The sequence below is a fragment of the Scardinius erythrophthalmus genome, assembly GCF_964197995.2.
Source record: "Scardinius erythrophthalmus genome assembly, chromosome: 1".
Classification (NCBI taxonomy): Eukaryota; Metazoa; Chordata; class Actinopteri; order Cypriniformes; family Leuciscidae; genus Scardinius; species Scardinius erythrophthalmus.
This window is the reverse complement of record NC_138221.1, coordinates 53,627,122-53,652,066: the sequence shown is the minus strand read 5'-3', so window position 1 is coordinate 53,652,066 and position 24,945 is coordinate 53,627,122. Positions and strand designations below refer to the sequence as shown.

General features: G+C 40.2%; 1 protein-coding gene across 1 annotated transcript; it reads right to left on the bottom strand.

The window, feature by feature from the left end:
- Positions 1-1,448: 1,448 nt before the first annotated feature.
- On the bottom strand, positions 1,449-18,906 carry col1a1a (collagen, type I, alpha 1a). Its single transcript, XM_081386856.1, has 51 exons — positions 18,693-18,906; positions 17,060-17,251; positions 16,668-16,690; positions 16,408-16,443; positions 15,463-15,555; positions 14,973-15,044; positions 14,584-14,628; positions 14,280-14,333; positions 13,808-13,861; positions 13,460-13,513; positions 13,272-13,325; positions 13,120-13,173; positions 12,989-13,033; positions 12,808-12,861; positions 12,518-12,562; positions 12,324-12,377; positions 11,779-11,877; positions 11,617-11,661; positions 11,382-11,480; positions 11,239-11,292; positions 10,906-11,013; positions 10,754-10,807; positions 10,493-10,591; positions 10,334-10,387; positions 9,634-9,732; positions 9,375-9,428; positions 9,207-9,260; positions 8,901-8,954; positions 8,739-8,792; positions 8,467-8,511; positions 8,254-8,352; positions 7,975-8,082; positions 7,725-7,832; positions 7,562-7,615; positions 7,392-7,445; positions 7,189-7,296; positions 6,990-7,043; positions 6,801-6,854; positions 6,526-6,687; positions 5,594-5,701; positions 5,306-5,413; positions 5,147-5,200; positions 4,911-5,018; positions 4,746-4,799; positions 4,523-4,630; positions 4,364-4,417; positions 4,110-4,217; positions 3,737-4,016; positions 3,442-3,632; positions 3,095-3,337; positions 1,449-2,790 (listed from the first exon to the last, which is right to left on the bottom strand). Exons 1-51 carry the CDS (start codon positions 18,772-18,774, stop codon positions 2,644-2,646), a joined length of 4,347 nt encoding a protein of 1,448 aa, XP_081242982.1. The 5' UTR covers positions 18,775-18,906; the 3' UTR covers positions 1,449-2,643.
- Between the last annotated feature and the right edge of the window lie 6,039 nt (positions 18,907-24,945).

The window sequence follows — 24,945 nt, the reverse complement described above, 5'->3', positions numbered from 1 at the left end:
AGCCAGTACGAGTACAGTCTTCCTGTGTTCAGTTTTCTTTTCAAGACTGGTCAGTTACAGAAAAGGGTAGATTGGTCTTATTTGGATCTGAAAAGACTGATTATCCTTTGGTTAACTGCTAGTTGGTCAGACTAATTCTTAAAACACACAGTCTTAACATAGTGGATATGTTTATGCAGCTGGCCCCCAGATCTATAAACTAATGCCTTGAATTAGTCCTCATTGTATTAATAATTTAATATCACTAGCTAACATACTCTATTTGCCCTGTGAGCACAAAGAACACTGTAGCTTGTGAAGAATGAAGCCCGGTTTTCCCATTTCAACGAACTTTATGCATTTCTTACTCATCTCAACTAACTTGTGTGCTTTTTACAAATATTTTTACTATGTAAGGTGTATTGTATGTGCACCATATGCTAATATTTTTGGAATTGAATATGATTTTTGGATTAAAAACTGAATTTAGAACTAAAACTTTGTTCGATGTATGAACTAATCAATAATTTAGATGTATGCAACAGTCACTCCCAATCGTTCAAATAATATGCCACTGAATTCAACACATTTGTATCATAATCTTTAGCTAGCTACTCTTTAAATAAAGCCTACTATTTAACTTTAGTTAGGGTTGCAAAGTTTTCCCCTTTCCACAAAGAATTTCAGTGTTTAAAAGTGAAAGTGAGTGCATGGATCCAGTTAGCAGTTTAGATATTCAAGCCCCCCACTACGGAAGCCTCCGCATACCTTACGATACAATGGCCCTGTTGTGTCCTACAGGACTACCACCTTCACCACCTACCACCTTTAGCATTTCACTTCACACTGCAGCAAAAGATTGGTTCTCCTCAGTTTGAGCTCCACAAAAAGCTCCACTTTTAAATACTTGGTATTTAAATCTTTAAAAACATTAAATATGTTTAGAGCAACATCTCTCTCAGCTTTCAAGTCAAAGGAATTCTCTGCGGATTATATTATCCTCAACAGCTCAGATGACCGATGATTTCAACAGATGTGCAGTTTGGAGCATCAACCAACAACCAGTCTTGATCTGAATTTTCACCAGTGGATCATTTGGATTATCGGTGGAATATTATCCAGATCATCTTGGAGTGCAATGATTTCACGATGCATTTTGTCAACATAAGCGACTCAAGGCAGCACAAGGTTAGTACACGCAAGCACCAGAACATGCAGTATTTCTTTCTGCTGACTTTAAGTTATTTTGCTTAAGTTTATGTCCTGTTGGTTATGGATTGCTCAGTAGTATAATAAACTACTTTAGCAAAAACAACAACATGAAAAAAGCACCCAAAAAAAGTAGCAGACATTTCTGATATTTTCTTTAATCTTTCCTTTTAGTAAAAACAACTGTAACAGGTGCAAGCTGTGCTTCATTCAAGTCCATTGGGCAGTCAGGGACGAGTCAAGATCACTTCTGACAAACATAAGGTCGACCACTTAACATGCTTTATTTCAGCATTCAAAATAATTAAAAACATCTCAAATTATTATACATATACAAAATAGGTACAGATCTTCTTGTTTTAACCCCCCTATGGTGTGCTTCTCTCATAATTTTAGGACTTTTCTATTTGATTGCCTGTTTTATGCTTTAAAAAACCCTGGGTGAAAACAAAACAAATCCTGATTACAGAAGGGTGGGAAGGAAGTGGGGATATAGCTGGAAGCAACTGGACAACATTTGGGGGGATATTTTGTAAAGAAACCAAAAGACAACAACCAAAAAGTGTCAAAAGGTGTTTGGAACATAAAAACAGACTCCACCTGCTTATTCTGCACTTGAAAAGACTGCATCACAGCTACAGTACTGCTTCTTAACAAAAGCTCTGCTGTCTGGCTCTTAGCTTGCACTTGAGAAAGAGAGGCGTCTGTTACAACTGGGAAGCAAGATACTGGGGTTTCTTTAGCACCAAAGGCCCTGTGAGCAAAAGCGACTAACAATACATCACTTTTAAAGCTTTCAGGACCTCATGAGGAAATAGCACCTTTACAGCTGTCAACTGATCTTTTAACCATACTTCTGCCAAGTAAAATCCTGACCTGGTGTTGGTCAACACTGGGAATTGCAGGTTTCTTTTTTGAGGTAGCCATAAGACATCAAAACAAAGTTGAACCCCTGTCTCTACTAGAAGTACTTTGTGTGACTCTTGAGAGGAACGTTGGCATTGGGCACCCGGTGGTCCTAATGGGTACAACACAAAGACACTTAAATGTCATTTTACAGATTTATTTAACACCTGAACATGGTACAAAGCATTTGGTTTCGCTCTTTCATTGTCCTTCCTCAGTGGTTGAAAAAAAGTCACTGCGATGTGTCTTCAAAACTCCAGGGGGATTTTACTCTTTATAAGTATATATTATTTTCTTGTTGTCAGTGAAACAAATGAATCTTCTAAAGTATCCTCAGTGTGGCTGGTGACAAAATAGTGGTCCAAAAAAAGCCTGGTAACACACAACCACTGTCTTCTGAAGCACAGGTCTAAGCAAGTGGACCATTTGGACAGCCAAATTGAATTCTAGGGTTTGGTTTTAATGCATAGAAAAGATTTTAGAGAGATGATTGCTAGAAAAAAAAAAAACACACACGCATTCAAACAATCTCAAGTCCAGATTTCTTTTTTACAAGAAGCAGACTGGGCCAACTTCAATGCCAAATTCCTGATTAGGTGCACCAACGTCCATAGGGGCGATGTCAATAATAGGCAGACGGGATGTTTTCGTTGTTTTGTAGTCAATGACTGTCTTGCCCCATGCACCGGTGTGCGACTGGAGAGATGGAAAAAGCAAAACAGGGATAGAATTAGAACCTTTGCCAAACCATTCTTTATGTTGCTATAATAATAAACATTTATGTTGCTAAATTAATGTAAAGTTCATTCAGATGAAAGCTACTGCTAAATGAATATATGTTAATGTAATCACATTGAAACAATGCTTTTATATTAATTGTCATTTTAATAATGTATCTTGTATTAGCTCTCATATTCAAGTAAACAGTACTGTTGTGATATTGAGATGCTGAATGACTGCGATAGTCACATAAGGAAATGATCTAGAAGTTAGAACTCACCGTGCAACCATCCTCAATGACACTGTATGTGAAGCGGCTGTTGCCCTCTGCTCTGATCTCAATCTCGTTGGAGCCCTGCAGAAGAAGAGCCTTCTTCAGGTTGCCAGAAGCCTGGTCCATGTATGCAATGCTGTTCTTGCAGTGGTATGTAATATTCTGGGAGGCCTCAGTAGACATGAGGCGCAGGAAGGTGAGCTGAATGTTGACATCCTCAGCCTTGGAGCCCTGGCTGCCGTACTCAAACTGTAGGTTTGCACAAGAAAGTACAAGAAAATGAGCAAATATAATAAACAGACACATGAAGAAAAAAAATCGGTCATACTTTTTGGCCTAGTTGACATTCTCACCTGGAATCCATCGGTCATGGCCTCTCCGAACCAGACGTGTTTCTTCTCCTTGATGTTCTTGCTTGTGTACCAGTTCTTCTTGGGAATGGAGAACTCAGTTGGGTAGACACAGGTCTCGCCAGTTTCCATGTTGCAGTAAACCTTGATGGCATCCTGGTTGCAGCCCTGGTCAGGGTCAATCCAGTACTCTCCTGTGTTTTGTTTTTGAGGAATGAGAGGATTCAAGTAAGCATGACAATGTAGTATGATGACTGTAGAATTTAGAAATTTAGAATTGGGCAATTGAGAAACGTACCGCTCTTCCAGTCTGGGTGGCACATCTTCAGGTCACGGCAAGTGCGTGCAGGGTTCTTCTTGGTGCCATCTGGGCTCATGATGCTTTCAATCTGCTGGCTCAGGGACTTGAGGGTGGTGTCAACCTCCAGATCACGATCGCGCATCACATTGGCATCGTCGGCACGGAAGTGGCGGAAGGGATCAGGGGCCTTCTCCTGTGGCTGGGCAATGAAGCCGATGTCAAATCCACCACCAGAGGGTCCAGGAGGTCCAGGGGGTCCGGGAGCTCCAGGAGATCCCTATATCAGAGAGTAAACCAAATATGGCGGGGTTAAAGTATATGTTTGGTTTACTGGGTGCATAGTCATGAAGAAAAAGAAAGAATCACCCACAGCTGGTCCAATTTCTCCATTGCGACCACGGGGTCCAGGAGGTCCAATGGGTCCAGGAAGTCCGCTCATACCATCCTTACCAGCAGCTCCAGAAGATCCAGCAGGGCCCTATTAATACAAAAACAGAAAACATCCAAATCCACTCAGAATGAACTCCAAAACACTGTGTATATAATTTAACTACTTGATCACATCAGAGAAAGAATGGTAGTACAAATATGCAGCAAGATTATATATTTTATAATAATACTTACTCTAGGTCCAGCGGGTCCAGAAGCTCCAGCAGGTCCAGGCTCTCCAGAAGGTCCCTAGTGACAAGAAAAAAAGAAATGAAAATTATTATTTTTTCAAGCTGTGGATATTACATTTGAAATTTAAACTGTATGTTCCATAAGCTAAACAGAGTCACTTACAGGTGGTCCTGGGGGTCCCTGCATTCCAGTAAATCCTCTGTGTCCCTTCATGCCTCTCTCACCAGCCTCACCAGCCTCACCCTTGTCTCCACGAGCTCCAGCAGGTCCCTGAATAAAGACATTACACCTCAGACAACAGTATTGTGTACACCACAGACAGAGCTACACACAGAGTCTGGTTTGGAAATTATTTTGTGGTTCAAGTCTTTGACTCAGGACTTACAGAGGGTCCACGAGGACCAGCAGGGCCAGCAGCACCGGCAGGACCAGCAGGGCCCTAAGAAGGAAAAAATGAATTTGTCAAATTTGTCAGACTATAAAACTAATCTACTCCCAAACTTTTTAAACCATCACCAGTTCAATTCATTTTTGGAGATGGGACACTTACAGACTCTCCACGATCACCAGTCTTTCCAGCAGGGCCAATGGGTCCAGGAGCACCAGGAGGTCCAGGAGCACCGGGAGTGCCAGCAGGACCAGTCTCACCTCGGTCACCCTATGTCATGAGCAGAAGAACAGAATTTTTTAAGGGACATCTCCACAGTCACACAAACTAATGTGGGGTAACGAGGTTTGACTACTGAATGTGTTGCAATATGGGAAACCATTAAGTCTGAAGCTCACCTTGGGGCCAGCAGCACCATCACGTCCAGCAGAACCCTCATTACCTGGAGTACCCTAATGTAAAGCAAAGCACATAGGTGTCAACAAGGCAGGACTCTATAGTTTCAGGTTATGTCAATGAAATACAACAGGTATTGGTGTATATGTATGCATCCTTACCTCACGACCAGGCTCGCCAGAAGGTCCAGCCAATCCAGGGGGTCCCATGGGTCCTGGAGGTCCACGTTCACCAGAGGGACCAGAAGGTCCCTGTTTGCCAGGCTCTCCCTAGATGGAATGATGAAGAGAAGTATGATGAATGCTTTACCATGATTGATGCTTAAGAAACCAACTTTCCAACCAGACAAACTCTTGAAAGTAGATACTGGCTGAATAAAACAAGTTAATTATTGTATGGCAGTAGATGAGCCATCAAAGAGTGTAAAACAAGGAAACCAGAATACTCACAGATGGGCCGGCAAGACCAGGGAAACCACGCTCGCCTCTTTGTCCAGGGAGACCAACAATACCACGCTGACCAGCAATACCAGCAGGTCCAGGTGTACCAGCAGGGCCCTGCAAGAAAAGAAGAAGGGATATTAGTAATTTAAAATAGGAAGTTCATCACAGGCAGTATTTATTTTATTCATGTCTTTATTTAACTGTGTTCTGTGTTCTTATAGCTAGAAATCATGTATACATATATACTAATTTATACTTGCATGGAGATCAAGAAGGAAGACAGAGGAGGAATCTTATTACCCTCTACCAAAGATTGTATTAGGCCAAACAATTGTGATAACAAGCACATAATTGTCTAACAATTGAACTATACCTATAATTGATTAAATAACTACCACATTTGGTAGACAGAAAGCTCTCCGTTAAAGTATAACCATTCAAGTTGTGAATTTGTAAGATAACTGTGAAAATGAGGACTAACGAGCATCAAATAAAGAGAAACAAATCCATGAATTAGGAAAAAAAATATTTTGAATTATTTTAATTTTAATTCTTTCAAACCATAGGTAATTCAGACCATCCTGTCTTTCATTCTGGGAATGACTTGTGAGAGAAGAAACTGAGAGGCCAGTAAGAAGTATTCTCCTTGGTACAGAGTTTACAGGCCTTTACTCAAAAAGATTTGATGTGGGAAAACATTTTGTGGTCAGATGACACCAGGATAGCATTTTAAATGCTCACATAAATATATGTTAACTTGTGCACATACAACACAGCCAAAAAATGTGAGGATTTGAGAGAAGAGAACTGGTTAAGTCATCTGAATAATTTTGCAAGGCACTGTAACTGATATTATATTCATAGTTTGCTTACAGTCATGTATTTAGCAAGGCCACAAGGTAAGGCAATAATGATATCGATCGGCATGAAAGACTTACAGTGGGACCCTCAGCTCCGGGATTTCCTTTCTCACCAGGGGCACCAGGTGGTCCAGCAGAACCAACCTCACCAGTGCGCCCAGCAGGTCCAGTCTCACCACGGTTACCTTTCTGGCCCTCCTTACCAGCGGGTCCAGGAGCTCCTGGGGGTCCAGAGTTTCCCTAAGAAAAACAAAAAGCAATTAGAGAACCGTTGTTAATCATGGAAGAGAATCACAATTACCTATTTGATGTACAAATTACTACTATCAAAATCTTGTCATGAAGGTTCTTACAGCAGGGCCGGGAGGTCCAACTCTACCAGCAGCACCAGGGAAGCCAGTAGCACCCTTAACAAAAAAGTAAAAATGAATTAGTCTAATTGTGATATGTAATTTCCAAATGTCTTTAAAAGCATAACATACTTAATTTTTAGTTGTGCCAAGAACTGACACATCACCCAGGAATATGAAAGTCATACTCACAGGAGGACCAGCAGCACCACGGGCACCCTTGGGACCAGTAGAACCAACAGGACCCTGTATGGCACAAATCAATTTGATTAAAAATTTGGATGACATAACATTAGTAAAGACAACCATGACTATTACATGGATCAAACTTTATAGATCCAAAGGACCGTATATCTGTTTTTGATGAAGAGCTGATCTGAGAAGGTCACACCTGAGGTCCGGGGGCGCCAGTTGCTCCAGCAGGTCCTGGAGGACCAGAATCACCCTTAGCACCATTGTCTCCAGCCTCTCCCTTAGCACCAGGCAGACCATCGGCACCCTGTTGGAGAGAAATTAGACGTTTGAACTTAGAACTGGCCTGTAATTGTTAAAACACTTTATAAGTTTATATAGATACTAGAGTTTGTTACTCACAGGAGGTCCAGCAAATCCAGCGGGTCCTGAAGCACCAGTCTCTCCACGCTCACCCTATTTGTAATTGTAAAACAGGTGATGTCATCAGATCATTTTAGTAAAAGAACTTCAATGTTTCTGCAAATGATCAATGTTGTGTAGTATATCTGAGCATCAAGGATTGTGCTTACAGGTGGTCCACGGGCACCACTGGGTCCAACAAGTCCAGGTGCACCAGTCTCTCCCTATGTTAAAATACAAATGACAGAACCATGGTTGAACATGCCCTTCAACTTTGTAAGAGTTATCATCAGTGATTATGGATATATGGAATCTAGCACAAAAAACACTCACTTTGTCACCAGGAGCTCCGGCAGGTCCAGGAGGTCCGATTGGTCCGGTCATACCACGAATGCCATCTTTACCAGCGGCACCATCAGTACCCTTGGCACCTTGGTCACCCTGGGATAAGAGTTTGTTATCAGTTTTGAGAATCTGTGCCATTCGATTCATTTGCTCACTTGAATTGCTGTGAATTAGTATTGAGTTTCTTGTCAGGAACAGCTCTGACAGAAGTTGAAAGTTGTGCATCATTAGTACTCACTCTGTCACCCTTAAGACCTGGCAGACCAGCAGAACCACGCTCGCCAGGCATTCCTTGAAGTCCGGGAGGACCCTGAGCGCCAGGAGCTCCTGCGGCACCAGCATCACCCTAAGAAAGCAAGAAAAAATTCATCTTAACGTTGATACATATGGCAATTTGAAATCATACTCTTCAGGGCTTTGACTCGTATTTTGGTACATCCTCTGGATTTCGCCTAGCCATTCACAGTAAATGTGTGGTATCACTTCAACAAAGTGTGTCAGGACAGGTGAGACTCACCTTGGCACCATCGTTACCAGCTGAACCAGGAGAACCACGAGCACCAGCAGGACCAGCAGGGCCAGGGGCACCACGCTCACCAGGGAATCCTCTGTCACCCTGGGGAAAAAGTAAATAGAGATACCATCAGTTCTTGTCCATCTCACAAATCTAGAACTAGAATTAGAATTATGGGCTAATGTGCCATTTGTTGATCATGCTGTAGATACTCACTCTGGATCCAGAAGGTCCAGGGGCTCCAGCCTCTCCAGGAGCACCCTGTAATAGGCCAAAGAAGGCAAATCAATATTGTGTCGCATGGCCTTTCATTTCTGATGAGGGTTTCCAAGAGACTTAATTGCTGTTGCTCAAAGAAAGTGCATGTTTATGCATAGTACCCTAGCAAGCAATTCTGAACTTTCATTAATCCCCTCTAATCATTTTAAAACCTTTAGATCACATCTTCTGGTTTATTGTATATAATAAACAGTAGCTCCATAACTTACCTGCTCACCAGACTTGCCAGGCTCACCAGTAGCACCCATAGGTCCTGGCAGACCCTGTCATTTAGATGCACAAAAAATAGATCAGCATATTGATGGCAATGTCTATAACAAAATATTGTGTATTGAGTGGATGGGATGGGTAAGATGAGTTGGCACACTCACCTGGAATCCAGGAGGACCACCAGGTCCCTGTTCTCCTCTCTCTCCAGTAGGCCCCTATTCATGAAAACAATATCAAGAGACACAGTGGTTCATTAAAGTAGTTATACCTCATTGTTATTGTAAGTATTATTGTAAAGTAGTAGGTGTAAGAACAATATAAGTTGAAGCTATATATTTTAATGTTATATTTATAGCCATTATATGAATATTTGAGACAGTTTGTATAATGTATTAGCAGGACCACTGTTTTAAAAGAGGCTGAAATAATGTTAAATGACAAATGTATTATGGGATAGTGCTACTCACAGCAGGTCCAGGAGCACCAGGGGCACCAACATCACCGTCCTTACCGGGAGCGCCCTATAGTTAAACATAAAACACAATAGAATAAGGCCCAGACTAAGACGCTATGAACCAAAAAGGGTCAAAGATAACTGTAAACAGTTACGGTGTGTAGAACAAAAGCTAACTTACGGTGGCACCAACAGCACCCATCACACCTCTCTCACCAGGTTTGCCACCCTCACCCTGCACAGGGGCAAAAATAAACATCACTCTTAAAAAGCTTTTTGTAACAATCGCACACTGAACCAGAACTCAAAGGTTTCTTAGACATAAAATATAAGCTATCAAGGTGTGACTGTCTGCATTTTGGCTATGCAGTGAGAATACTCACATTTTATAGTGTAGTTTGTTTCAAACTGAAAGAGTCAAGAGAGTTTAGTGCACTCACAGCAGCACCCTTAGGTCCAGGGAATCCCATGACACCAGGCTGTCCTCTGGCTCCAATGGGGCCAGGTGGTCCAGGGCGGCCATCTTGTCCGGCATTACCCTATTAAATATAAAACAAAAAGACATGTGAGCTTTGATCCTTTTCTACAGATATCTGGGTATGAGATGGTATGTATGAATGAATGGCAACACCTTTCAATAAGGTTTCATTAGTTAACATTAGTTAATTACTTATAAGGCTTATGTCTAGTCCCAGACAGTCCCAACTTTGAGTTGAGTTTTAAAGCAACTGGCACTGACGTATCTTAAAATATCATGATGTCTCAAAAAATTCACAAAATTCATTCAAATTAAATGTCTCAAGATTCACACCAGTAATGTTTTTTCTAAAGCACGTTTATAAAAGCTACTTTAATATCCTAATTGAACTACAGTCTAATACTGGCTTAATCTAAGCCCTGTCTGTGAAACCAGGCCAATGGTTTGACTGATTTAAGTCTATTTTTTTAAACCTATTTTTCTTGAAATGTTCTGGAATAAACAATCTAAGGTGTCAAAAGCAGTTTTAGGCTTGATATTGTTGGATATCAAACACTGGATCCAACCAGTAGTATACTAGACCACTTTAGCATGCATTTGGGTTATCTGATATAGTGTAGTGGATTTGTTGTGACATTATGGAGAATTGTGTGGGTACTCACAGCTGGTCCGGTCTTTCCATCAGGTCCAGGGCTGCCAGGGCTACCAGTCATACCCTGTAATTGGCACGAAGAGAGAGGGGGTCAAACACTGACATACTAATACACAATCAGTCCCACCAATAATACATATATCATTCCTGTGGATGCCAATTTTCTCACCTTGGATCCTGGCATACCAGGTTCACCATTGCGGCCAGGCTCACCAGTGGCACCCTTAGGTCCAACAACTCCAGGGCCTCCACGCTCACCAGGGGCACCCTGTCACAGAGATCAGAAAGAGTTGCACCATTTACCACTGATGAAATTTGATATATAAATATGATAATATCCTTAACAGATTTTCTGCCTATTTTCTGTTTAGTTTCTAACTAAAAGGGATGTTAAATATTATGAAACATTTTGTATCTTTTGTAGACCCACCTTAGGACCTCCAGATCCATCAGCACCAGGGAAACCACGAGCACCAGGAGCACCCTGCACAAAGAGGTGTGTTATTGTTAAGGTCTAGGCCGCTTTTAAGGTTCTTACTGATCACTTCGATTATCTGGAGAGGTTTAAGTGTGGGTACATACACGTTCACCAGTGGGTCCACGACCACCAATAGCACCGGGCTCACCACGGGCTCCTCTCTTGCCTTCCTCACCAGGTGGGCCAGGGGGACCCTGAACTCCTTGGGCACCCTGGGTAAGCACACAAGAAAAAGGAAGATGGTTAGAAATGAAACAGTCAGATTATAAATCAATTATTGTAAAATAGTTGTTTTTTAGTCCTAAGGCACTGTTTTTACAAAGCTGTGGAATGTTTCAACTAAATTAGCATGATAAGATTGATATAAAATGGAGTTTTAGAAACAATGAAGAGTGTGACAATGTTTTCTAGATCAAATAAATGAAGTTTATACTTACAGCCTCTCCCTTAGCACCAGCCTCTCCTTTGGAACCAGGGGCACCGGCCTCACCCTGTAAAATGTAAAAAGTAATTGTGTGAAATAATTCACATTTTGTTTGAAAAAATGTGGCTGATGATCTGAGAAGAAATGGACACTTACGGTGTTACCCTTAGGGCCAGGGGAACCAGAAGCTCCAGCAGGTCCAGGAGGACCGCGAGGTCCAGGGAAACCAGGAGCACCAGCAATACCAGGAGTGCCCTGCAGGTGGCAGCAGAGAGTAACAAAGATATGCCGTTAATTTACTAACACCTAAATTCTAATCCAGGAAGAGGAAATATGTTGGCCTAAAGAAGAACTTTTATCAACAAGAGCATTTGATTAAACTGATACTTACAGTAGCACCCTTGGGACCAGCGGCACCATCAGCTCCATTGTTACCCTACAGTAGAAGGAAAGCAAAATGGACAAGGTGGTCAGGACTGAACTGCACAAATAATTGAAATTTAAAAAAACAAAAAACAAAAATTATATTTGGTGATTGAAAAGATTTACTCACAGCGGGTCCAGCAGGACCAGCAGGGCCAGGGTTACCAGCCTCACCACGGGCTCCCTGGGGTCCCTCTGCACCACGAGATCCCTGAGCACCAACCTCTCCCTGGAGAAAGCAAAGAGCAAGAGTGAGATGGGTCAACATTACACTTATGCAGAGCTACACGGGGGATCTCAATTCTCAGTGTAAATGAAGAATTGTGTTTATAGTCCATAAAAAAAACGTAAGATGATCAATATCTCTATGACGCTAGAAAATAAGTTTGTATGTCATCTCAAGTTTCAGATAGATGACTTTCTATTCATTTATCTATTGTGGATGACTCCAAACAAATAATAAGTTCAAATAAATAAGCTTTGACCTACTAACACATTTCCAAAGATCAATTCTTCATTCATTGTTGGCCTACATAATCGAGATGATCGACAGAGTTATCGAGAACACCGACATCTGGCTCTATTGGCCCACCTTGTGGAACTCTAGCTATTTGTTTGGTTTGATATGGAGTTTGAATTTGTGTAATCATATGAACAAATGAGACTTTTTTTTACCTTAGCTCCAGGGCCACCAGGGAATCCTGGGGGACCAGCAGGGCCAGTTGGGCCCTAAAAATAGAAAAAGAAAATAAATTATATCGAGTGATTTTTTGATCATCATTTTCCTGATTAATTCAGATCTGGTGTCTTTACAAAAATAATCTGGTCTATTTTATTTATAAAAAAATAAGATAAAAAAGGCTACTTACAGGAGGACCAGCAGCTCCAGCAGCACCATCATTACCACGAGCACCCTGAAAAATGTAGAAAATTGAGAATTCATTCATTATTTATATATTCAAAGTGTAATCTGTGCACTGGAGAGGACATGATTTAGATAAAGGATTTATAAAAACCCTGTTTTATGTTTGAAGGATTATCTAAACACATATAAAATGATCCTTTGAAAATGTGGTTAAGCTGTGAAATGCTTGTTGGTTACATCACAATAACAAAGTACAGATCACTTCAGGGTTATAAGGTTATAAGGGTTACTTACAGCAGAGCCAGGAGGACCAGCACGGCCTCTCTCGCCAGGCAGACCACGAGGACCCTGGAAAACAGAGCTACATTAGAAAGGACTGCAAATGTGGATGTTGAATCTGAGAGAAATAAATTTGCAAAATAGCATGAAAGTCATGCTTAAATATGCAAATCGATTGTGAATCGATGATCCTTACCATAGCACCAGGAGTCCCGTTCTCACCAGGGGAACCAGCCTCACCCTAATGAGCAAAGCAGGCTGTTAAGTGGTCTGCTTACTGTGAAAGTTAGGTTGAAGTGTAAGACTGATTTTAAATTCTGATGTCACCTTAGGTCCAGCAGGGCCAGTATCTCCCTTAGCTCCATCTAGACCGCTGAATCCCTGAGGTACAGAGGATGCACGTAAAGATTTAATTCATGTAGACACAGGTTGATAGTCATCAAACGAGAGGAACCACTTCCTAGAGCTAGAGCACTCACTCTGTGTCCCTTGATGCCTGGAAGTCCAGGGGTTCCGGGGAATCCACGAGCACCCTAGGGAGAAAGAGAAAGGCATTTTACACCCTTTTCTCCTTTTGTGGGTCAAACACCATAATGCTAATAACTAAAAGAATGCAATTATAACAAAAGTGTTTTCATTCGGAAATCCTGTGAATAGCAACACTGACCTGTGCGCCAGGGGGTCCGCGCTCACCAGGGCGACCGGGTTTGCCAGACTCACCCTACATAGTCAGAGAAAAACAGATGAGAAAAGGAGAAAGAAGCTGAATCACTGGTTAAACCCTAGAATGAATTAGGATAAATGTTTGCTATTTCACTGTCACTGTTTCCTGATGTTTCTTTATCTGTTTCTCTATGACGTTGATAAATGTAATGCTCGGCTCCCCGAATTCTTAGATGAACAATATGCTGTACTATAACAGAACTGCACTGCATTAACTAATGAAGTAAAAAAAAAAAAAGGTTCTTCTTACATCATCTTAAACCAAAATCTAAAAATGATGTGGATTACTTACATCCTCTCCGTTCTTTCCAGGGGGACCAGCAGCACCACGGGGACCCATTGGACCCTAAAGCAGGAAAGCAGCAGAAAAAAAATCTAAGTTAGGAAAAACATTTGTGTCCATGTGAGTGTATTTTTTTGTTTCACATTGTGGCGGCATGAGTGAGTCACACTTTGGCAGAGTGAATTATCCAGATGAAAAAAGTGAAATATTGACTAAAATGACTTTTTGCTGGCCAGTTAGAGACCTCTGTCATACAAATAAAAAGGCTGGATGTCATGCATCCACTCAGTAGAAAAGCAATCTAGGTGCCTGAGGTCAAGATTCATAAACACTGTACCATTTTGACCAACTGGAGGCACATATCGAAGTAGGTGAGAGTACTATTAATGTGGGTGAATGTGAATGGGTAAAGTGATTGACCTCAGATATTTACTTAGTGTTTGACTGGATAGATGTACAAATTATTTGTTTAGATACTCACAGGAGAACCAGCCTCGCCAGGCTCACCAGGGGGACCAGTAAATCCTTGGGGTCCCTGTAGAGAAGGACAAAGGGCACAAATTACAAAAAGCACAAGCCTGAGGAACACTGTTACATGATAGGAGCGAGATTACATGCTAAAATAAGCATTGAGGAAAAAGGTTGTAGCTCATTTAGACTTCCTGGGTGGATCTAATTAAAATTAAATGTATTCTGATTTTCCCAGGTATGAAATTGCAGTAACCAAACTAATTTCACAAAATATTATATGTCAGGATGACAAGACTTTTAAGAATTGTACTCACAGAAGCTCCAGGAGGCCCAGGGGGTCCACGAGGGCCCATAGGTCCCTGCAAAAAAGAGAAAAAGGAGATACAGTCAGTAAACCTGAAAAAGTAACAATTGGTGAACATATTGTTCAAGGGATATTTTGTTTGAAGCTACATGCTCCACATGCCTTGTCTTGGCCTACGGTGAGTTATGTTTAGATCAAGAATATACTAAGCATGTGTTTGTAATGCAGCAGCTGATTTGATGCTGTCTGTTAATAAAAAGATGAATGGTGATTATATAGAGAGAGAAATAAGTGGACATGCATATTGTACATTTATTGAAGTGGTATTTGCATCACTCAGGGGTTTGTAGGATGCATGCATGTTTAGGAATATGTGTCGGTTAACGTGTGCATTTTTACCATGGGGCCTGGGACGGCCATTCCTCCTCCGGATTTCTCATCAAAGCCACCAGACATCTGAGGAGAAAAGTTCTGTGGAGGGACAAGGAGAAAAAGCAAAGACCTTGTCAGTAATTTGGTCCATTTAGTTCTTACAAAGGATGAGATCAGAGACCCTTAAAAGGGATCTGTGCTCATCTCAGCACAGGACAGGATAAAACGTAGCTGAATGTATCTAGCAAGCTCATGTTCAGGGGCTTATCTTAAACTTAATCCAAAGCTTTGAATGCCCGTGTGCAACTGTAGCTACTGCCCCAAGGGTGCTGTCCACTTTAATGGTGCTGAAACTTGTCAGCCCTGTGACCTAAAGGTATTTTAAATGTGATCTGATTTCAGATTCTGGCCTAGACAAACTCTGGAAGTTTTGTACCTGCCTGAAGGTACATTTAAGTCACACCTTTTACCGGTTGGAGAAATTTAGTATTTTCCCACTTTAGGATAAGATACTTACTCCACCAAGGCCAGGAGGTCCAGGGGGGCCTGGGGGCCCAGGAAGGCCAGGCTGTCCAGGGATTCCATCATTGCCAGCAGGCCCGGGAGGACCCTGTTAAAGATCAAGAGAAGGAAAAATTAGGATTTAAGGGGATGAGGCAGGTGCTACACTATGGTTCAGAAAGGTTTGTAGACTGAGTCCAGCTCACATTAAAGCCCTTACAATTCAAAATGATGCACCACATCTATAGATCAGTCCTTTTTACTTGGTAGAGGTATAATTAGTGGAAAGTGGTGGGCTGATATATAATTCAGTTGTCTTTTTACATTAAATATATATATAGACCAAATCATCTTTCTGTGCCTCATCACAAGAGCAGCTAAAACACCACAAATACCATATAATAAGACAAACTAAACCATCTGCATGTGTTAGCGTAATTCTGTAAAGCATATCATTAGTGCTGCTGGTACTTATGTATGAGTACTTATATATATATATATATATATATATATATATATATATAGTTAAAAAATGTATATATATATATATATATCATGCATAACAAACCATGCATAACCTTGCTAACAAACACTTGAACAACTCAAATCAAAATCTCAAATAAATCAGATTTAAATTTGTTTTAGATAAAATCCAATGTCAGTCTGATAAGCTACAAAATAGAATTTATAACTACGAGAAATGTAACATTTAGCATATAGTTATATAACATACATATACATACAATATAATATAATATAATTTTTAAGCATAATATATATTTTAAGCATAATATAAAATATTTATATAGATGTTAGGGATAAAATCTTTTTGTGCAGTGACAGCTGATTTAGAATGACATGTTTTTTTGGTCTTCAAGAACTTAAAAGATGTTCATCAAGTAAACAAAACCCTTGATGAGGCAACAAATGGATGCATAAAAAGAGAGAAATATAAACCTACCCTGTCACCCTTCTCACCGGGAGAACCTCTAGGTCCCTAAGAGAGAGTGATGAACACAAAGGATTTTGTAAGGATTTGTTTTCCCAGATAAATAAACATAACAACTTTTAATTAACTAGTTTCAAATGAGTTCAAAAGATGCCTTGAGCATGCTGTGCTTATTGCAATTTACTGGACATTTCCCAAGATTCTTCTATGAAGCAATGAACTGACAACTTATTTGAGGCAATATAAACTGATAAAAGTAAAGCAACATTTACCTCAACACTGGGTTCCTGGAAATCTATACAATTGAGGGGGGGAAAAGAAAAGAAAAATTAAAATCATATAAAAACAGAAATCAATTAGATGTCTCTTATCAATTCTAATCAACAATCAGCCAAACAAATGAGTCTCTGGTTTTCCCCAATTAGATTTGAGGCTTTGAGCCTCGATTTAGGCCTACTAGACCAAGAACCAAGCGACAAATTAATCCAGTGAATAACCATAAGGCTTGAAGCTTGAAGGTCATATTTAAAAATCCAAGGGAGTGAATGTTGTGGATCCATAAGAATTTTCCCAGACATTTTTAATGGGGGATGTGGTGGGGTTGTTCTGTTTGCCCAAGGTAAGGGGGAAACCCCCCCGATGCGTGAGAATCAAGGCGTCGTACCGTCGTCTGGGCAGACGGGGCAGCACTCGTCGTGGGGAATCACTGGGTTGGGGCAGTCGGTTGTGTCCTCGCAGATCACCTCGTCGCACATAACGGTGCCGCTGTCGCACACGCAGATTTGGCATGGCTCTGGTTTCCAGACGTCCCTGTCATTGTAGACCTGGCCGTCCAATGTGCAGCTGCCACTTGTGCCTATAACGAGTAAAAGAGTTGCATGAGTGTAAAAGTAGAAATGTAAACGTTTGCTAGTTGACTATGTCATAGGATTTATATTAAATATTCAGGTTGGCGTGTTTCTTGTTTACTGTCATCCACGTGAGCCTAAATCAGTGACGGAAGGTGGGAAATGCTGATAATGTACTTTAAGTCATAACCTCCAGATTTCTAAACTTAGATCTTAGGGGAAATGTGAAGGATTTGGTATTATATCAACTGAAAGTAGGCCATCTCTTCAGCATTTTGCTTTGGAAACATTTCCCGTAGACGTGCATGGTAACAGAATAGCGGATGTTAACGCACACCTTTACTTTTGCTTGAAAATGTTTGGTTTGAAAATGACCCCTAGGTGGCGTAGTGCCGTTAGGTCCAGGTTCCATTATTCAGTGGGAAAAGCTTGAGGGAAAATTTCCACGTCTGCTGAAGCTCACCGTCCATCATGAAGTAATTGAAAACTGTCGGCTTGGCAAAGGCTAACGTTTTCCTTCAGTGGAAAGTATGCTGGGTCCGCATGTGTTTTCAATCACCATAACAGAGGGGGGAAAGTAAAAGGGATGGGGTGGGGGATTGTCAAAATATGATGTCATTGCACATTTAACCACCAAGTGGCGCTGGGATACCGTCTGAAAAACGTAAGCCCTTCAGATATAAAATTATGGGTCTGGAATATTAATTAAAAGTAAAAAAAAAATAAAGAAAAAAACATTTAAACTATTCTTCTTTCTTTATTATTGTACAAAAAATCAAGTGTTTTTGTTTTAATGTACGTAGCAGACTTTACTTTCCAGTTTGGAGAGATGCTTACCCAAGAGTGAGATCATCTCTTTTTGTTTGGGGGAAAACTTTTTTAAATGGATGTCGCCCATATCCAGATTATTTTGCTGGAATTGAACATTTATATTGTTACCAAGTTGCTTGGTTTTCCCCCCAACTGGCCAATTTTATCACTAGGCAATGAATTTAATCTGAACTTGTATTTCTCTCAAAGTTTTAGGTTCCACATTTTTATCAGTTCATTTTCAAGTATTGAGCACATTATGGAATATGTGATCTTCTCCTCCCTGTCTACTTTTCTCATATAGCAGCTGTTGAGGGCAACACATTGCGCGTGGAGGAGAATCTCCAAAACCTGTGCCAACTTGTCTCCAAAGGCTCACGCATGCAGAGCGTGAAAAGGCCCAGTGGGTCTAATGCATATCCAGACTAAGCAAATGTTCTTCTCCCATTCCAGAAGAAAGCATAGTCTATGCTAAAGGTTATAGGAAAACGCCTGCATGACTTTTTTTTTTTTTTGTCCTGAGAGAATAATTTCTCTTGCTTTTTCCTTCGACAGCATCACAAAATAGACTCACTGCTTCATTTTTGCACCCACTAACCTCCAGCAAAGCTTGAAAAGCTGTAGAAAAGTTATACTTACGATCATCCTCGCCTTGTCCTCTTGCCAAAAGCACCGTTGCGCTTAGCAACAGCGCCAACCGAATATCCACAAAGCTGAACATGTCTAAATATTAGACATGTAGACTCTTTGAGGTGAGGGAAGTTCTTTTTTTTCCTTTAGACTCCAATCATACACGGTAGGGTCCGGTCTTCTGTGACTCCAATCCAGACCCCAGCAGAAACTCCCTACTGCCTAAACCAACTCTAGGTCCTGGCTTTTATACCCCAAAGTTTCTGGGAGGTGCCGGGCGCAGCAGATAACTCAAGCATGTTCACGTTTAATAGAATAGCGTCCCTCCTTCACCGGACAGGGGGGCTGTCTTCACAACGTTTTCAGAACTAACATCTGAAGAAACATGATCTCTTAATAAAAAGGTGAGGGTTTGCTCTCAAAACTTCTTTTTGGTGAAGCTAAGTTGTGTGCCAAGGTGACCACCTGCATTGTGGGCATATCTTTTGTTTCAGTATTGAATTCTGGAAAGACCTATTGACCAAAGACTTTCTTCAGATGAGGACTTGGAGACGAGGACCACGCAATGCTTTCTGAACTAGATTTGTTATCGTTTCTTTACGAATTTGTATACCGGCGGAACAATTTTGTTTTATAGACATTAATTCAGTTTATTTTTTTCATTAGTAGATTTCTGCTGCCAAGTATCTATCTATCTATCTATCTATCTATCTATCTATCTATCTATCTATCTATCTATCTATCTATCTATCTATCTATCTATCTATCTATCTATCTATCTATCTATCTATCTATCTATCTATCTATCTATCTATCTATCTATCTATCTATCTATCTATCTATCTATCTATCTATCTATCTATCTATCTATCTATCTATCTATCTCAGCCTATTTTATCCAAATAGCGATTCAAAAGTTATTTATGTAGGGCTATTGTTTATAATTATTATTTGCCCCTGAAATTATTTGCCAAATACAGTATTTCATTTTATTTGTTCTATGAATGTAGTTGTGTTTGGTCCATCTTTGAAATGTGTAGGCATTATATTCAGATGCTGATTCAGGATGGACACATTTTCTTGTTAATAAATCAGAACAACAACGTTGTTTTTTTTATTTTAACTTGTCACCATGATATCTGTCATTTAGGCTTAGCCTACTCGATTTTATGATTGATAAATTCCAGGTGTTTCAACTCAATTTTCGTCATCGACAATTCAATTCTACGTGGTCGAAAAGTTGTCAACTTGGCATAATTTTGGTTTCACTTACAACTTAAGGCAACTACTGAACTTTTCTTTCAGTTTTAGTGGGCATTTTTTATATATATCTTTGTTACAGTGAAGGAAACACATTTGTAATAAGAAAGAAAGAAAGAAATATGGCCCAGACTATAATAACCGAATGCGCTCTTAAAGGTCCACATCCTTAATACGCCGCCACGCACGAGCCATAAAATTTGATTTGGCTTGCGAGCGGCTGCATCTCTCTTCCGCAGACACGTCGCACCTCTGGAACTGACCAATCAGAGCTGACGCTCTCCCCCTCTCTCTCTCTCTCTCTCTGCATCTTCATAACAGTGTCTCATCCAAGAGTTGCGTCTGCCTCCCTATTCCGTTCGGAATAACGCAGATGAAAGGAGTCGCGAGCCTTGAGAGAAAGGGAGGGAGAGAAAGAGAGAGAGAGAGAAAACGCCACCTCATCGCTTTCAGGTGCACGTAGGGTCAGTCGCGAGGAAAGCACTTGTGCTACAGTCACACACATGGCAAGTCAAAGCAATACGAATTACCTAGGCATAATTGTCGCTAGGCATAATAACCTATCTACCAAGTGCAGACTGTCAGGGGGTCTTTTTTAATACTTTGTATGCAGTGAATGCATGTGTTCTCAATATATAGCCTATATGCTTAAGTGTTTAAAAGTTTAAGTGCATATATTACTGAATTTGTTTATCCCTATCAACTTTTCTAAAAAAAAAATTCTACTAAACTGCAGTACAATTCTTTATATCATTTATTTACATTATTAATAGAGACTTTTATGCGAAGCAACCTTTACAAATAATTAAAAGCCAACAGAAGATACAATTATTAGCATTAGTATTAGTACCACAATACTAAATTTGAGTACAAAAGCTAAATAATTATAACTAAAAAAAATTATATATAAAAAAAAAGACAAAAGAGATATATTTTTATTTTATTTGGTAAAATGCACAAAATCACTGGCAACAGTAACACTCACTGTGACCTCTCTACAAATCCACAAAAATGAATTGTTTTTGCTTATAATTTGTTTCCCCATCCAACAATTTTCACAAAAATAGTAACCGAACATATTTCAAATGAAAGGCATAGAAATGAAACAAGAATGCTGCCAAAGGCTTGCTCTTTCAACTGAACAAAACAGCAAAAACACATTCATCTACCTATAAATAACTAAAGTCACAGAAACAGATGTATAATTAGTAGTCATATAGCAGATCTTAAGTTATAGAAGATTTCTGAAGATTGAAAATGTGTGTATTTATTTAAATGTTAAACATTCTTTGATGCTCAAAGTCAAGCTGAACTTTGCATTGCCAACCACAAAGACATTTCAGTAATAGTGTCAGTCAGTGGCTAACTTATGAGTGACAAAAAGTGCACAATGTTATGAAAAAAGATATAAAAGGCTCATATTCATGCCTTCATTCCCAGCATATATGGCAAATTTTGCCATTTGTTGTCAAGAAATGGCAGAAAGGTCTCTTTGCATGGCCCTGTCATTTGTCTAAATACTATAAATAAATAAAATATGCAGCAGTGGCCAAAGTAGACTTGACAATTTATGAAAATGGATGCAACCACAAGAAGCCAAGTATTAGTGTTTAGCCTGGGAGAGCAAAGCCTTCTGGGAGCTCTCACATTGTCCAAAGCCAGCATGAGCTGCAACAGAGAAAGAGCCAAGCACAACAGAGCACAGACGGCTTCTAAAGATGTGACCTGGAAAAGGCAGCAGGATAGAGGGAAGAAGAAGAAGAACTTTTTATTGGGCCGAAAAATTGATCTGGTTGATTTTGTAACACAGCAAGTGGTTTGTATGGAACGAGGAGCTACTGTGTCAAATCAATTTACTTCAGTAAACTTAGGCCCGGTTTCACAAATAGGGCTTAGATTAAGCCAGGATTATAGGCCGTATAGTTTAATTAGGATATTTATGTAAAACGTGCCTTTGATCATTGAAAAAGTTGTCTTCAATCAGCTAAACAAATTCTTATGCTCGAATGGATACTTTGACAATTTTCAATCTGGTTTCCGACCGCACCACAGCACAGAAACAGCACTCATAAAGATAATAAACGATATTCGCTTAAATACTGATTCAGGCAAATTATCAGTGCTGGTACTACTCGACCTCAGTGCGGCTTTTGACACTGTCGATCATAACATACTTCTTGACAGGCTGGAAAACTGGGTGGGGCTTTCTGGGATAGTCCTAAAATGGTTCAGGTCATACTTAGAAGTGAGAGGTTATTATGTGAGTATAGGAGACCATAAGTCTGAGTGGACATCCATGACATGTGGAGTCCGTCAAGGCTCAATTCTTGCGCCACTCCTGTTCAACCTGTATATGCTCCCAATGAGCCAAATAATGAGAAAGAACCAAATTGCTTACCACAGCTATGCAGACGACACACAGATTTACTTAGCCCTATCGCCTAACGATTACAGCCCCATTGACTCCCTGTGCCGATGCATTGACGAAGTCAACTGTTGGATGTGCCAAAACTTTCTTCAGTTAAACAAAGACAAAACTGAAGTCATTGCGTTTGGAAACAAAGATGAAGTTCTCAAGGTGAACGCATACCTTCACTCTAGGGGTCTAACTAAAAATCAAGTCAGGAATCTTGGTGTGACACTAGAGTCAGACCTTAGTTTCAGTAGTCATGTCAAAGCAATAACTAAATCAGCATACTCTCATCTGAAAAATATTGCAAGAATTAGATGCTTTGTTTCCAGACAAGACTTAGAGAAACTTGTTCATGCTTTCATCACCAGCAGGGTGGATTATTGTAATGGACTCCTCACTGGCCTTCCCAAAAAGACCATAAGACAGTTGCAGTTCATACAGAACGCTGAGCAGAACCAGAAAATATGAACATATCTCACCAGTCCTCAGGTCTTTACACTGGCTCCCAGTTACATTTAGAATTGATTTTAAAGTATTATTACTGGTATCATTCAATGGCCTAGGACCTCAATACATTGCAGATATGCTCACTGAATATAAACCCAACAGATCACTCAGATCATTAGGATCATATCAGCTAGAAATACCAAGGGTTCACTCTAAGCATGGCGAGTCCGCTTTTAGCTATTATGCCAGCCGCAGCTGGAACCAGCTTCCAGAGGAGATCAGACGTGCTCCTACAGTAGTCACATTCAAATCCAGACTCAAAACACATCTGTTTAGCTGTGCATTTACTGAATGAGCACTGTGTTGCTGTTCGTCCGATTGTTTGTTCTGTACTGTATTTTATTTTTCTAAACTGTTTTAATTATTCTTATTTCTTTTTATTATTTTCATTTCCTCTATGTAAAGAATTTTGAATTGCCATTGTGTATGAAATGTGCTATATAAATAAACTTGCCTTGCCTTTGAAAAAAAAAAAAACATTACTGATGTGCATCTTGAGACAAAACAATGACAGTAACATATTTTAAGATATGTATATATATATATATTAAGAATGCATTTTAGTCTGAGACTAGACTCAAGCCTTGTCTGTGAAACTGGGGGTAAGACAATTAAAAAGTAATTTTTCTTCATGTAAGCTGATAGGCCAACCTGATCTCACAGCATTTCTTACGAATTTTACGAGGTGGCTAATTCGTACGAATTCATACGACCTCACTCGTACAACCTCACTTTTTGCTAAATCATATTTTACGAGTTGCCCCATTCGTATGAATTTGTACGAATTACCTACACCTGACCCCGCCCCTAAACCTACCCATCACGTGGGTTTCGACAAATCGTACGAATTCGTACAAGTGAGGTTGTACGAATTAGCCACCTTTTACTCACTCGTACGAATTGGTTGTGAGATTCACCTCTGTGTCTGGACATTTAAATGGATAGTTCACCCAAAAATTATATATATATATATATACAATTAAATTCAATGGTGTCCAATATTGTTTTGGATTACCTTTCTTAAAAAATATATTCCTCTCCGTTTTTCCATTCCACTGCGCTACTTTTCCATTTTTTTTTTTTTTATGTACACACACTCTAGACGGACATCTTTAACCATTGTGCTCTTGTCTTACATCTTTTGCAGTGTCTCATGCATGACAAAGTGTTCTAAAAACGTGGCACTAAAGTTAAATTAAGTTCAACAACAACAAAAAAAGCATCTGCCCTGCATCTTGTGTTTTTAACCCCCCAAAAAGTGTTCTGTGCGAATGGCCTCTTACACATACAGGTTTGGAAACGAGTGAATGGGTAAGTGAATTACAAAATGTGAATTTTTAGGTGAACTATCCCTTTAACAAAGACCAAATCTGTTGCATCATGATATCTAGGCATTACTTTAAACCTTTTGAGCGTCAACAAACACATATAACGCTTTCATTATCAACCAGAATCTAGCTAAACACTAGCATTCATACTCGAGGAATAGGGACACGCTGGCGCTGCAGCATTGAGGAGCTTTCCGACCGTCTTGTCATTACACGGCAACCGGCTCGGTCTTGCACGGTCGGAGACTCTGTGCTTTGATAGGCGGGTGTCTGTCCTGAGCAAACAGGTGTTGTGACCCACCCCATGCTTTCATGGTGCAGAAGGCCTGCTCTCCAAAAATACCAGCCTCACTCTACTCCTGCTTCCACAGCTGTTCCTCTTTAGGAAAGTGCTTATCCTCTTTATGGTTCGCAGTCCTGCACACACACTCAATATGATGAAGGATCTGTGAACCTGGAAATTCGGGAAGCATGTGTTAAAGGAATGGGAGGGTGATTGTAAAACACTGATAAATCACGTTGAATGCAGGCCCGCTCATCAGGAGATTGGGTTTGTTTTATTTTACATTAAAATCTAGTCAAGGTTCTCCAAAGTTACTCTGTGTAGTTTGGATGATTTTCATCTCAGCCCAATTCTTCAAAGCTCTGCTTTTTTTGTTGGAAATTTTGTTTGGTTACTCCAAGTTCCTCTAGTTTGAACAAAGTTTGATTTAATGGCATGAGGAAACCACACACTACAACAACCGTTTCTAGC